Here is a 12,071-nt window from a genome sequence, read left to right as displayed (position 1 = left end):
AATAAATAAGTTGTTTGTGTCTGCTGTCTCTCTCTTTGTTCCTCATTTCCAGCTGAGTGAGGAGCTGAAGCAGCATCTCAACCAGACTATGAAAGATAACTACGCCCAGCCAGGGAAGGAGGCCATCACATTAGCTGTGGACAGACTACAACAGGACGTATGGACTGTATTTACAAAAGCTTCTGAGGCGTTGTTTTGTTGTTGTTGGTTTATGTGAGATTATATACTACACTTTTCTTCAGCTATCATACATAGTACGTATAGTCACACTTTGTTATAAATGTGTTTTTCATGACTCAGTCTGCAGCTAGCATATATGAAGTAGTTTTAAATTATGCTGAAAATTCAGAAGAAGAAATTGCTCATAGCTCTGTGTTATCCTTTGGGGTTTGCTCAATGTATTGATCTCAAAATGACTAGTGAAATACCCAGAGCTAAAGTCATTTTGTCCAAATCCCTGCAAGGAAAGTAAACCACTCCCTTCAGTTGCAGGAAGTGTATAGAATAATGATTTGAGCCAAACAAATGTATCAAAGAAGAGGGATGGGCTTTTCTAACAGTGTGTGACATCATGAAACCACACCTTTTCCTTTCCTCTCTCGGCCTCTCCAGTTCAAGTGCTGTGGCAGCAACAACTCCCACGATTGGATGGTGAGTGTGTACATTTCATCAAAGCAGGCAGAAGACAGGGTGGTGCCTGACAGCTGCTGTAAGACCATCACCCTTCACTGTGGCAAGAGAGACCACCCCTCCAACATCTACAAGGTGGAGGTTAGTGTACTACATACTTCTGGGGGGGGAGCCAAACGGCATGCACCATATTCAGTTATGAATGACCATATTTAAATCTTGATTGGCCGAGCGACGTACCTACCCTTGTGCAGTGATTCCTTCCGAGGGAACACGGCAAATTTGACTGGAATATTGGATTGTATGAGTTCGACAATCGACTAACTAATCGACATACCTAAGAGGTATGTGCACTGGCTGGATTAACACAACTTTTATGCCTTTCTGTCACATCTACTGCATTCAGATTTGCTGTGTTCCCTCGGAAGGAAACACTGCACATGGGTAGGCACTTGTAATGACATTTCAAACATGTTTAGAGGCTTAAAACACGTTTATAACGTGCCCTGTTTAAGCCTGTTGGGTGCTAATGCTAGCAGGAGGATAACACGGTGTAGGCAGCACCGATTGTTTTCGTTTTTTTTGCTACTGCCAGCACTCCAAATTTCCAAACAACAGAGCTACGAGTTGAAATTGACTGGAATTCTCCTTTAATACTGTAGCTATTTGTACAGGGGTATTTATTATCTATTAAATGATTTTAACTTTCAGCCTTTGACTTTGCAGGGTGGTTGCATCACGAAGCTGGACCAGTTTCTGGCCGAACACCTTTTGATCATTGGTGCTGTGGGAATAGGAGTGGCTTGTCTGCAGGCAAGTAAAATATGATATGTACGTAGTTCAGATAGTTGTTGGAGAACAAGTATACAATTCAGCAGTCTTCGTCCTGAACAAACTGTGCTGTATATAAGCCCAATTATTATTTTAGCAAAAATGATATACTGCTTTTATCTCTGTGTATTAATGCTTCCCTTTATTTAAAAAAAACAAAAAAACAGTCGGATGGGTTTTAGTCTTCTCATTACTGAAAATATACCATCACAGGTCAACAACCTCTAAATGGACATTTCTTTTCATCTCACTCGAGTCTCTCAGTCATCATTATCTAATTTTGTTCATTCCTGTTATTTGATATGTCCCAGCCCGAGATGGACGCAAGCTTTTAAGCCACACGGGCCAAGGAGGCATACAGGGCTGCTTTTTTTTCTATAATTCTGTGCTGGCTGAGAGTCCACTTGTAGCTGTGTACCATCTCTTTGTAAATTAACTTGAGGGAAACTTGAGACCAAACAAACCTGCATTGATTTCTTTCCTGAGAATAAGGCCAGACGTGCTGCTGACATAAGGCCAGAACTTCTCTACTGTAACAATAGAGGCTTGCAACAGCAAAAGCGGAGAGATCACCATTCTTTGACAAAAACATTTAAAAATAAAGCTGTAAAGATCATTTTTCAGCCCAAAAAGATCTGAGGGGATTATGCTGAACATATAGATGAGGTACTAAATATATATAAAACACACCTGGAGAAATGGATATAAAAGCCAAAGTGCTATGTGAGCCTGTGTAGTGTGATTTAACACGTTTCAATCCAAGCATGTTTGCTTTCCTTTCATACTGTAGGCTTACTGTACGTCTTGTCTTTGTCAACTGTTTTAGTCTGTCTTAATGTTGGTACACTTCCCTGCCTCTAGAACCTGTCAGACTGACTGAAATAATGTAGATTTGTTGAGATTCGTGTTAATTCAGACTAGCTGTAGTTTTTTTTTGTCAATTTACACGTGTGTCTTGTGTACCACACTAACATGTCTTTGGTGAATTGTACTGTATGTCTTTATCTCCGTGTGTGTGTGTGTGTGTGTGTGTGTGTGTGTGGGGTCACTGTAGCTGGCCGGGGCTGTCTTGACAGCCTGCTTTATCTATCTACTCTATAAAGAAGAGGAAGAGAACTTTGGTTCATTGTGATTTAGCCCTAGAGCAACTTTGTGGTTTAATCAACTGGAGAGACAAGGTTGGAAGGCATTGTGGAAATTTGATATCTAACTGCATGTTTGTCCTTGTGTGATTGTCCGCTCTGTGTTAAATGTGAAATATCTGGGCTACGTGTATACCAAATGAACGTATTTATGTTCTTACATGGTCTTTTGCTGAGCGTGATGCATGCAGCTGCCTGGCTTTGGCTGTACTTTGCAGATTGTTGCTCTGTATGTTGTGATAATGGGCTGTTGTGGCTGATAAAGGTCAAACGCATCATGAGAATGGCTTGATTAATTAATTAAACTGCTTTTGCACAATGAATGTAATTAGCAAGAGTCATGTTCTGTATCTTTTTACAGAAGTGCCTCATTCCCTCAAGTACCTGCGCTCACAAGAAAAGACAAAACGCCTACTGTACTTGCTGTATGTTTCTCTTTGCAGTTTAACTTCAAATTGAAACCTTATCAGGCTTCACTATATTTTAATAATAAGATGGTAACAAGTCGTGGGATGGATTTGGTATGCAATTTTTAGATGATTCTAATTTATTCTGATATTTACAAAAGTTGGTAGCAGGAGTATTTACCTTACCTCATTTTGCTGTTTCTTTTTAAACAATTTTATTCAGACACCTACAGTACTAGTACATCATCATTCAGGAAAAGCGTGAGTGTTGTTGCTATAGTTACTTGCGATGTAAAATAGATTAGGCTGTCATGAACATTGAGTTACTTTAATAGTGATTCGGAATGACTGTAACTCTGTTTGGGGTTCCCAGATAAGATTTTTAACAAACACCTGCCATTCTACACTTTACACTGCTACCTTAATTGCTTTGTTGTATCAATATCCACTTTCTTCTGAAATTATGCTTCAACAAAACAAAAAAGTATAGGGACTGTTTTTTCACTTTTTCCTTTCATGGCATGGTTCTCTGAGCCACAATATCATGCTTCTATATTCCATCACTGGTAGTGGTGGAGAAGTGGGAAAAAAATCAGAAAGTTGGCTGAAGAGAGATTGTGATGAGTCAATAATACACTATGCTGACTCCCTCGATAAGGCTTTCTCAGAGGGCTTTTAGAGACTCTAAGATTGAATCTGGGCACTTTCCTGTTTATCCATCAAGCCTGGCAGGCCCAGTGGCTTCGGTCAATATCTGTTCCTGCTGTTCTTCCTTTATTTTTGGACCATTTCTATAGTATAGTGATTCTGTAAGTCATGTCTCGTTGATTCTTCAAGGTACTGCGTACACCTGTGTCTTCAGCCCGATGCCAAGAGATTACAGCATTGCATCATGTCTTTATAAACGTAGAAACCTGCACATGAATTTTTAACTTAATTATGTAATCAGACTAATTGTTGGATACATTCCTTTAAGGCTGCAACTAACGATTATTTTCATAGTCGATTAATCTGTTGATTATTTTCTCGATTAATCAATTAGTTGTTTGTTCTATAAAATGTCAGAAAATGGTGGAAAATGTGGATCAGTGTTTCCCAAAAGCCCAAGATGACGTCCTCAAATGACTTGTTTTGTCCACAACTCAAAGATATTCAGTTTACTGTCACAGAGGAGAGAAGAAACTAGACAATATTCACATTTAAGAAGGTGGAATCAAAGAATTTTTACTTTTGTCTTAAAAAATTACTCAAACTCGCTAATCGATTATCAAAATAGTTGGCGATTAATTTAAAAGTTGACAACTAATCGATTCATCTTTGCAGCTCTACATTCCTTTTTTAGCCATTACAATGTTACTTTAGATTGTTTGGAATAATCGTCAGTCTAAGCCCAAATTTCAGTAGTATTCATGTACAGTAGTAGTGTTATTTGTGATGAATATTTGTGCATAAATCTTCTTGTTGACCCCACCCCCAACGCTTTATCTCGTATCTGCTTGTGCAAGCCTGTGCACACACGCTTGCTGCTGCAATAATGGCTGCTTGACTCCTGCCATCCCCATAGTAACCAGCCACATACCTTCCAGCAGGTCTCTAATCCCCATCACCTTTAACCCCTCTCTATCCCCACAGTCAATAGCATTCCAACTTCCTGCAGTCTCCCGTGGTGCCATGGAGCAGCACTTTTTGACCTACCACTTCCTGTTTTCAGGTCTGTGGCATGGTGTTCACCAGCTGCTTGTACAAAAGGATCAAGATGGACCCTTACTGAGCAAGCCAGGCCCCCCAACACACCATCCTCCACAGGCAGATGGAACAACGACCTGCTGACACCTTAACTTCAACCTCTGAATCTTGAACTCTGACCTGGTGATCAAAGCCAAGTGCACAGACACGTTCCAGGTCACCCAGATTGCAGTCGGAAACAAATTGTGCCATTGACCAACCAGGCTGATTTGTGGTTCCTCTTGTACAGTATTGTACTCGCGTTACAAAGTAGTTTGATCCAGGCTCATACATTTCTGGTACCTGACTCTGATCTCGGCCTACTGGAACATGTCAGTTTGCGTCATTGTCTTGGCTTGGATGCATGCTTTAGTTTGAGCAGGACAAAAGAAAGAGACGTGCGTAGTCATAATGCATCCTACTCTGTTCAACTAATGTTGATCCAAATTGATTCATCATGTTTTCACTGTGCAGAGAGACAGGTCATTTTGGTTTGGTTGTATATTATGTAAACACAATGTGCCTCTTTCACCCTTCTGCTGGTAAATGATTATGTATTAATTCTGTGCCTGAAATCTTAAAGGGAGCTGACAAAGCACTGATAAGCGGCAGCAAATGAAATCTAGTTTACTATCTTTATATTTGTAGTTATGTCTATATTCCTGAAAATAGCAGCACTGAATGTTGAACTGTAGGGTAGTTATTACAATTAAGTGTATGGCTACAAACATGAAGACATTCTCAGACGGTCTAATAATTAAAGGAAAAAGTGAAATTCTTTTTCTTAAATGATTGCCCGATCCCTGAATTTATAACTCCACCTAGTGGTTGGCACTGGTCATATACTATACTGTGTAATATTTAAACTACAGTACATGCCATACTTTAGAATTTTGCTATTGTCAATTCAGCTATTTATCTTAATGCGTGACACTCAAGATGATTATACATGTCAGATGGATATAACATTAACAAACATTGCCTTCTGTGAATATTAGACACACTGAGGTTTCATTATCTACAGGGAAGAAGAGGAAGCTTTGTAAGGAGAGCTTAAGCATGGACGATGTTGTTGCACTGCCTAATCTATCACTTGCCAACTCTTTTCCTGTAGCTATTACTCGTGGAACAATGAGTGGCCACTCTACTGCAGAAGAGACTTGTCTTAGCTGTGTAGATTATAAAATAAGAGAAATACGTACTCTGTGGATATAGTTGTTTCTGTTTCGAAGATCAAAAAGTTAAATATCTGTTTGACATTTTTTATATCGTTTGCAATAATACATCACCATTGCCAAGACTCTTGTAAAGGGATCTCCTTGGATTTGTGTTTGTTTTTCCCACCCCTGATTGACTTACAAATGAAGGGTGCTAATGTATGTAGATGGTTGTTTATAAGATGGTGATGATATGACATTGGCATGTGCTCCATCTACTGACTGTGCTTTTCAAAATATTGATATGAAACACATAAATAAATGTTTAAATACGGCATTGCATTGTGTTAATGAAAGACAAATATTTAAGAGTTGTTTTAGACCGTCAGCGATGATGCCATGATTGTTGTTTGTTTGGCAGTGCTCTAGTTGATGAGATTATGATCATGGGGGCATTATGTCAAGTTCGGTCAGTTTATTTCCCTGAGAAAGAATCATAAGTTTTTCCCAGAGGGCTGGAGAATGTATGCAGAATATGAAATTTCTCCATGGACTCAAATATTTTAGGGTTCTGTCAGCTGGAGTAGTAAACCACTAGAGGGAGACAAAGATCTTCCGTTTGCAGTAGATACAGGCTTGTAATCCAATGTCATGTTAACATTCGTACCGTTTTGTTAAAACTGAGCCACTTTGGTCCCACCCGATGCTCAGAGTTGCATTCCCTAATAGCAAAGGATACTCTTAACCTGATTGTCTTGTAATGTCATGTTTGTAAAGATTCAATCTCTTCTCGGGGCCTTATAGAGACATGCCAAATTAGAACAAACATGCCATTTGCATGTGTTTGTTTTGAAACTGTGAGAGTCAAATTGATTCATACTAAAAATGATTCACTCTATTTTTTCATAAACAGTGCCTTCTTATTACACCCATATCAAATCCAGTTTGCTTTTTTAAATGGTCGTGTACAATAGTGTACCAACAGTAAGCTGTGGCGTTCAAGATAATGTAAGCTGGAGTGAGATCTCAGGTTGAGATTGGTTACATTATCATGAAGTGTGTGGGCTACAGTAAGAGAACATTGTTACTTGTGGGGTCTCCCACAATTCCACATTGGAAAATCTTGTGGTGTTGCCAGTTTAAACCACATGTATTCATTATGCAGAGCTAGTGCAGTTTAGTGTGGTTTTAGAGTGTTGTGGAAGCAAAGTCTCCATATATTAAACACTGCCATGCACATAGATTTTCTGTGCATCATTGTGTGTGCTATATTGTTGCCATATGACCTAACTATTTGTCATTGAAGCACGACTTTCCCCTATTTCTTTGGTTCCGCGCAGCTCCAGATTACTTACAAGACACTGTCGGTTCAGAGCGATCTATCATTGTCACCCATTTAGGAAAAAGGGCAAAAAGTTTTAAGAGTTTGGATGTTCTCCAACAGTGTGGCTTCAGTGAGCCCATAGAGTCTGTCAGTCCCTTTGTCTTCATCAGCTATAGGAGGATGGCTCTCATTTCCTGCAGATGTCACACACACATACTGCCATGCAGAAAAAGGGCACACTGATACTGACAAGATAGAAACACACACACAACTCCGAGGTTGCACACATTAGCATGCGGTTTACACCCTTTGCCAGAACAGACCCATGAGGGAGAATTAGAAGCAGCTGGAGATTCACCACTCCCATGTGTTGAGGCCTCTTTGTGTCACAAGCGCACACACATACACACATTCTTACATCCTCCATCCTCATCACATTGTAGCTGTAGGGGCAACATCACAATGGGGACAGCTCAAGAAGTTACCTAAGAACATGTTGCAATATCATTTTACTGTTGACTGTGAATGTGTGTTTGCAATGTGCAGAGATTAAGTATAATGCAAGCAAATCATTCCAGGAGTGAGCAAAAACAAAATGTACAGATACCATCTTTAAATTCTAAATTAATGCATTCAATTGTGTACAGTTCTGTGTATTTTCCCTTGCATGTGAGCGTGCTGTCACACACTTGATTTATGTGTTTTTTTGTGTCTGTAAGGCGTTTGTTGAGCTCTCGTAAAACGTATTCTGGCTTCTACACAGCTATTGTCTCAGTAAGTGCACCTGTGTTCAATATGTGCAGAAAAGGCCTTAGTTGTGCAGAAAAGGCCTTAGTTGTGGTGATCGAATAGTCCGGTGCCTTGAGCATAATAGATGTGTGGGAAAGGACTTCTGTAACACGTTTTGCGCTGAACGTAACAAGCCTGAAGTTACACAAGTCTGGTTAAGGAGTCCTTGTGTTTGCGTGGTTCTTAAAACCACCTCTGTGTGCACGTCTGTATTAAGTTCACAAAGACAATACATTTCTTGTCCTGAACTGAAACTAGGATTATGTCAGTGTCTGAAGATTGGCTCTTTGTCTGGCCATTGTAGCTAACTAGACCTGCCTGAAGCCATGAGACCATGCAGACAAAATAATGTCAACAGTTTGTGGTGAAGGACTTTGAAGTTAAGTCTGTCACAATTACAGACACTGCTACAAAGGTGGGTCAGATTAGGTTGAATATCAGTTAGCATTTGTCCGCCAATAAAGAGGTCTGGAAATGGACTTCAAAGCAACATGACAATCAACCAGGGTCCAAAAGACTAAATTATAGGCTCAATGATCTTTACACAAACTGCAGGTGCATGAATTTACCTTCACATAAACACCTTTTTACCTGTCCAGTGTTGCCAGTGTTTCTAAATCTACGTTGACCTTCTTACTCTGACTCACCTTTTCAATGAGAACGTCAGGCCTGCAACACATTGCAGTAGCTCCGGCCGTAAATGTGTTTGACAGATTTCTAACATGATCAAAGGCGTAGGGAAGGAGATGGTGTGTGTAGATAACTTCAGCACTGGATGTCGTGGCTTAGGAGTCTGAAGACCACCACGTTAACACAACTCGAAAATGATCCGTCATTATTGATTAAAAATACTTTTATTTGTCATTTAGAAATGAGTATCCGTGCTAACATAGACAGCCGCTACTTCCAAGCATGCATGTTTTATTCCAAATTTTATCTTATCTTCCTCTTTGAGTGTCCCTCATGTTATTCATGGTGTTTTTGTAACAGTGCAATTTCCCCTTTGGGATTAATAAAGTACTCCTCTAACCATCTACGTGCAGTATATGTGGAGGTGCCTTTGGCTGCAAAGGTCTCACACACTAAATCAACAGGAAATCCCTTAACTTCTCCCTGGAAATACAACATCAACACTTATTTTCCAGAACAGGTTTAGATTTTAGTAGTTACTTTCTTCCTATGTGCGTCTTGGTATTGGTTCATGTTTAGCTTGTAGTCTTAAAGCAGTGTTTCCCAACCTGGGGGTCAGGACCTAAGAGGTTGCAAGATGAATCTAAGGGGTCGCGAAATGATTAACAGGTTAGGTAAACAGAAAAACACATTTGTGCTACACAAAACTATATTAATGACTTTTTTGTTTGTGAATTGCTGGATAGGTTTACATCTTGAGGTCCAGATAAAACAATGTAAAACTGTTGTTGAAATGGCCACCATGCATGTACATAATGCAGTCTGGGACTTGGGTTCACAAGTAGACAAAGCTTCACTTTAAGGGGCCGACAAGCCAAAAATGGCACCTAGCATAAACCTAACTTTTGGCTGTATATATTAAATGTCCCCTCTAAAACGTATGGGTGATGTCACACTATGTCCATATAGTCTGGAAGGAAGACATGGCAGCTTTAGGCTTTATGGTTTGTACTGACGGCTATCTGCTTTTTAGTTATGAGTGCATACCCCAGACGCTAAATGTTTCTCACTGGCTTCCCAGAGTACCCCCACAGTTGAGAAAGCTGTGGTTTCTGAGGGGTGTGTGTGTGTGTGTGTGTGTGTGTGTGTGTGTGTGTGTATGTGTGTGTGTCCATGGGAGAATGAGTTTAGATGGAAACAAACTTCAGTAAGTGTTTCAAGACAGCGTTTCAAAAGCCTGCTGTCTGATAATGATGATGAGCATTGTGTTGATGAGGGTGTTGATTGATATCAAACAGATGGCGGGGTGGTCGCAAGGTTACTCAACTACATTGTGATGTATTGCACTTCCAGTACAGGTACCATAGTGGTACCTGGTGAAAGTGATAAAGCGGTGTAGAAGTGGAAATGCGGGGGCCGATGCCAGTGTCCGTGCCCTCTCACTGAAATGTCCCGCGATATGAATATAAAGTCAGAGTGATGTTCTATTGTATACTTGACCAGCATCAGCCACTTTGATAAATACTGACAGTTAAATGATCATGTTTACATAATCTAGGTTTGTGTATCAGTGTGTTTGTGTAACACCCATAGATTGTTGTGATTTGTGGTATGTGATCAGATTTGCTTACATTACAGTTGGACTTGACAGCTTTGTTTCCCAGCGTGGGTTAAAAAGTTGGCTCAAAAGATTTGGGTTCAAAGTGATGGATGTTGTGTTGCTTATATGTGGTGAAGCGGGCCAACAGGGCTATGGAATTCCTTGCTTCAAGTGTGTCAGGAGCGCTGTACTGCACTTCAACATGGCTCCGTCGGCATTCACTGATGGTTTTGTTACACTGTAATTTATATGGGCTGAGTGGTGCTTCTGTTTAAAGCGACGGTTGGAGTCTGTAAACTTTTACAATCTGGCTGTAGTCTCTCTCTAAACCCTATGGATTGTTCAGTCAGTTGGTTAGCATGCACAAAGATATACTCAGCTTTATAGTGTTTAAAAAGGGGAAAAGCTATAACTAAACAGAATAAACTGCAACAATCTGTTTGCAAAAATACAATTTTATTACAAAAACGTATGTGTACTGTATGTGTTTGCCATGTGTGTGTATAAATCTGACGCACATGCGGTTTTGTGTTTGCGTGTGAGATGTCCATTGTCCACATGATATCAATAATATCTACCTTTCCGGTCAATGAGAAACATGACATGGCGGCTCTTCAGAAATGAAGAGCCCTGGCGTTGGTTTGAACACAGAGCTGTGAACCGGAAAGGATACAACTTGTATAAAAAGAGATTAGTCTGTCAACCTGTGTTTGTTTATGCTCCGAGGTGAATTGAAGAGGAAGAAGCGGATATGATATTTGGAGGGGAAGTGTATTTATCATACACACAAAAAAAAGGGGGGCACAGGAACCAAATAGCGTGAGAGGAAGTTTTGTGTTCTCCCTCTGAGATTGATGGCACGGAGGAGAGCATGGGAGCGACCTTGACTTGGTCGTGAGAATTGTGGCGAGCTCGGAGACAGAAACGGAGAAGGAGAGTTTGTAATCAGTAAACAGGCTCTCGAGTGCCCTTTAGGAAGTAAACACTTAAACATGAGGCGCTGTGCCATTACAGCGCATGGGATCGAGAGTCGAGATAGAAGCAATGAAGACAGATGGCAAATTGGTTCAAAGGGAGGAGAAAGATGTTTTGACTTTGAAAATCCATACAATTGAATGGATAATTTGGACTAAATGAGCACAGGCATCATACTGTGGTGCACATTCTTTGTTTCAGACTCATTTGCTGAATGGTGTTTTTGCATAACTGCAGGCAAGATTCCTGCTAAGTTTATCAATTTTATTGGATAGTATACAGCCCATTTTTACTGAGGCAGGACTTTTTTGTTGGTCTGGTCTCACTCTGGTCATCATCAAAATCTCATATTAATTGCCTTTTAAGAAGAAATTTGCTGAATCTCTTTTGTCACTCCCGTGATTACAAAGTTTCAGCTGGTAATATCAAGTATGTAGGACCAGTAGCTAACAATGATTGGAATGTATTATATGTCCATGTCAGGAAATCATGTCCCTTAGTTTTAATTCCTGACAAATCTCCTAGTTTCACATTTTCGACATATAAAGTCTTAGCCTATTACATACCTAATACAGCAATACAGATGTTTCAAACATCCCTTCCAGCAATTTCTCTTCTTCAACTTCTCTAGCATCTGTCATCACTCATATCAGCTATTACTGCCTAAAAAAATGTTTATTACTTTGCTAAAGTAAAGTCTTAAAATACCTCTGTTGCAGCCAGAAGAATGTAAACCAAGCGTAAGGATTTCTTCATGCCGTGGCTCACCAGGAAATGATGTGTTTACAAAAATGAATATTCTAATTGACAGTTTCACAGCAGCAGTGCACTTGAGGTATTTATCTTAGCCTTGATATGAAT

General features: G+C 40.0%; 1 protein-coding gene across 3 annotated transcripts in view; it reads left to right on the top strand.

Moving 5' to 3' along the window:
- Window positions 1-6,226, top strand: part of tspan11 (tetraspanin 11) — a 17,553-nt gene extending 11,327 nt beyond the window's left edge. The window contains exons 5-9 of one of the 3 annotated variants that reach the window (XM_031313530.2): window positions 53-157; window positions 613-771; window positions 1,357-1,443; window positions 2,516-2,582; window positions 4,722-6,226. In XM_031313530.2, the coding sequence (XP_031169390.1) occupies window positions 53-157; window positions 613-771; window positions 1,357-1,443; window positions 2,516-2,582; window positions 4,722-4,840 (537 nt within the window). In that variant the 3' untranslated portion in view covers window positions 4,841-6,226. Of the gene's footprint in view, window positions 1-52; window positions 158-612; window positions 772-1,356; window positions 1,444-2,515; window positions 2,640-4,721 lie in introns of all 3 variants that reach the window. The other 2 variants (XM_031313531.2, XM_031313532.2) reach the window with 2 other exon arrangements.
- The last annotated feature ends 5,845 nt before the right edge of the window (window positions 6,227-12,071 follow it).

Source organism: Sander lucioperca, chromosome 20 (genome assembly GCF_008315115.2).
Source record: "Sander lucioperca isolate FBNREF2018 chromosome 20, SLUC_FBN_1.2, whole genome shotgun sequence".
Lineage (NCBI taxonomy): Eukaryota > Metazoa > Chordata > Actinopteri > Perciformes > Percidae > Sander > Sander lucioperca.
The sequence above is the reverse complement of the archived record's forward strand: the minus strand, read 5'-3'. Positions and strand labels throughout refer to the sequence as shown.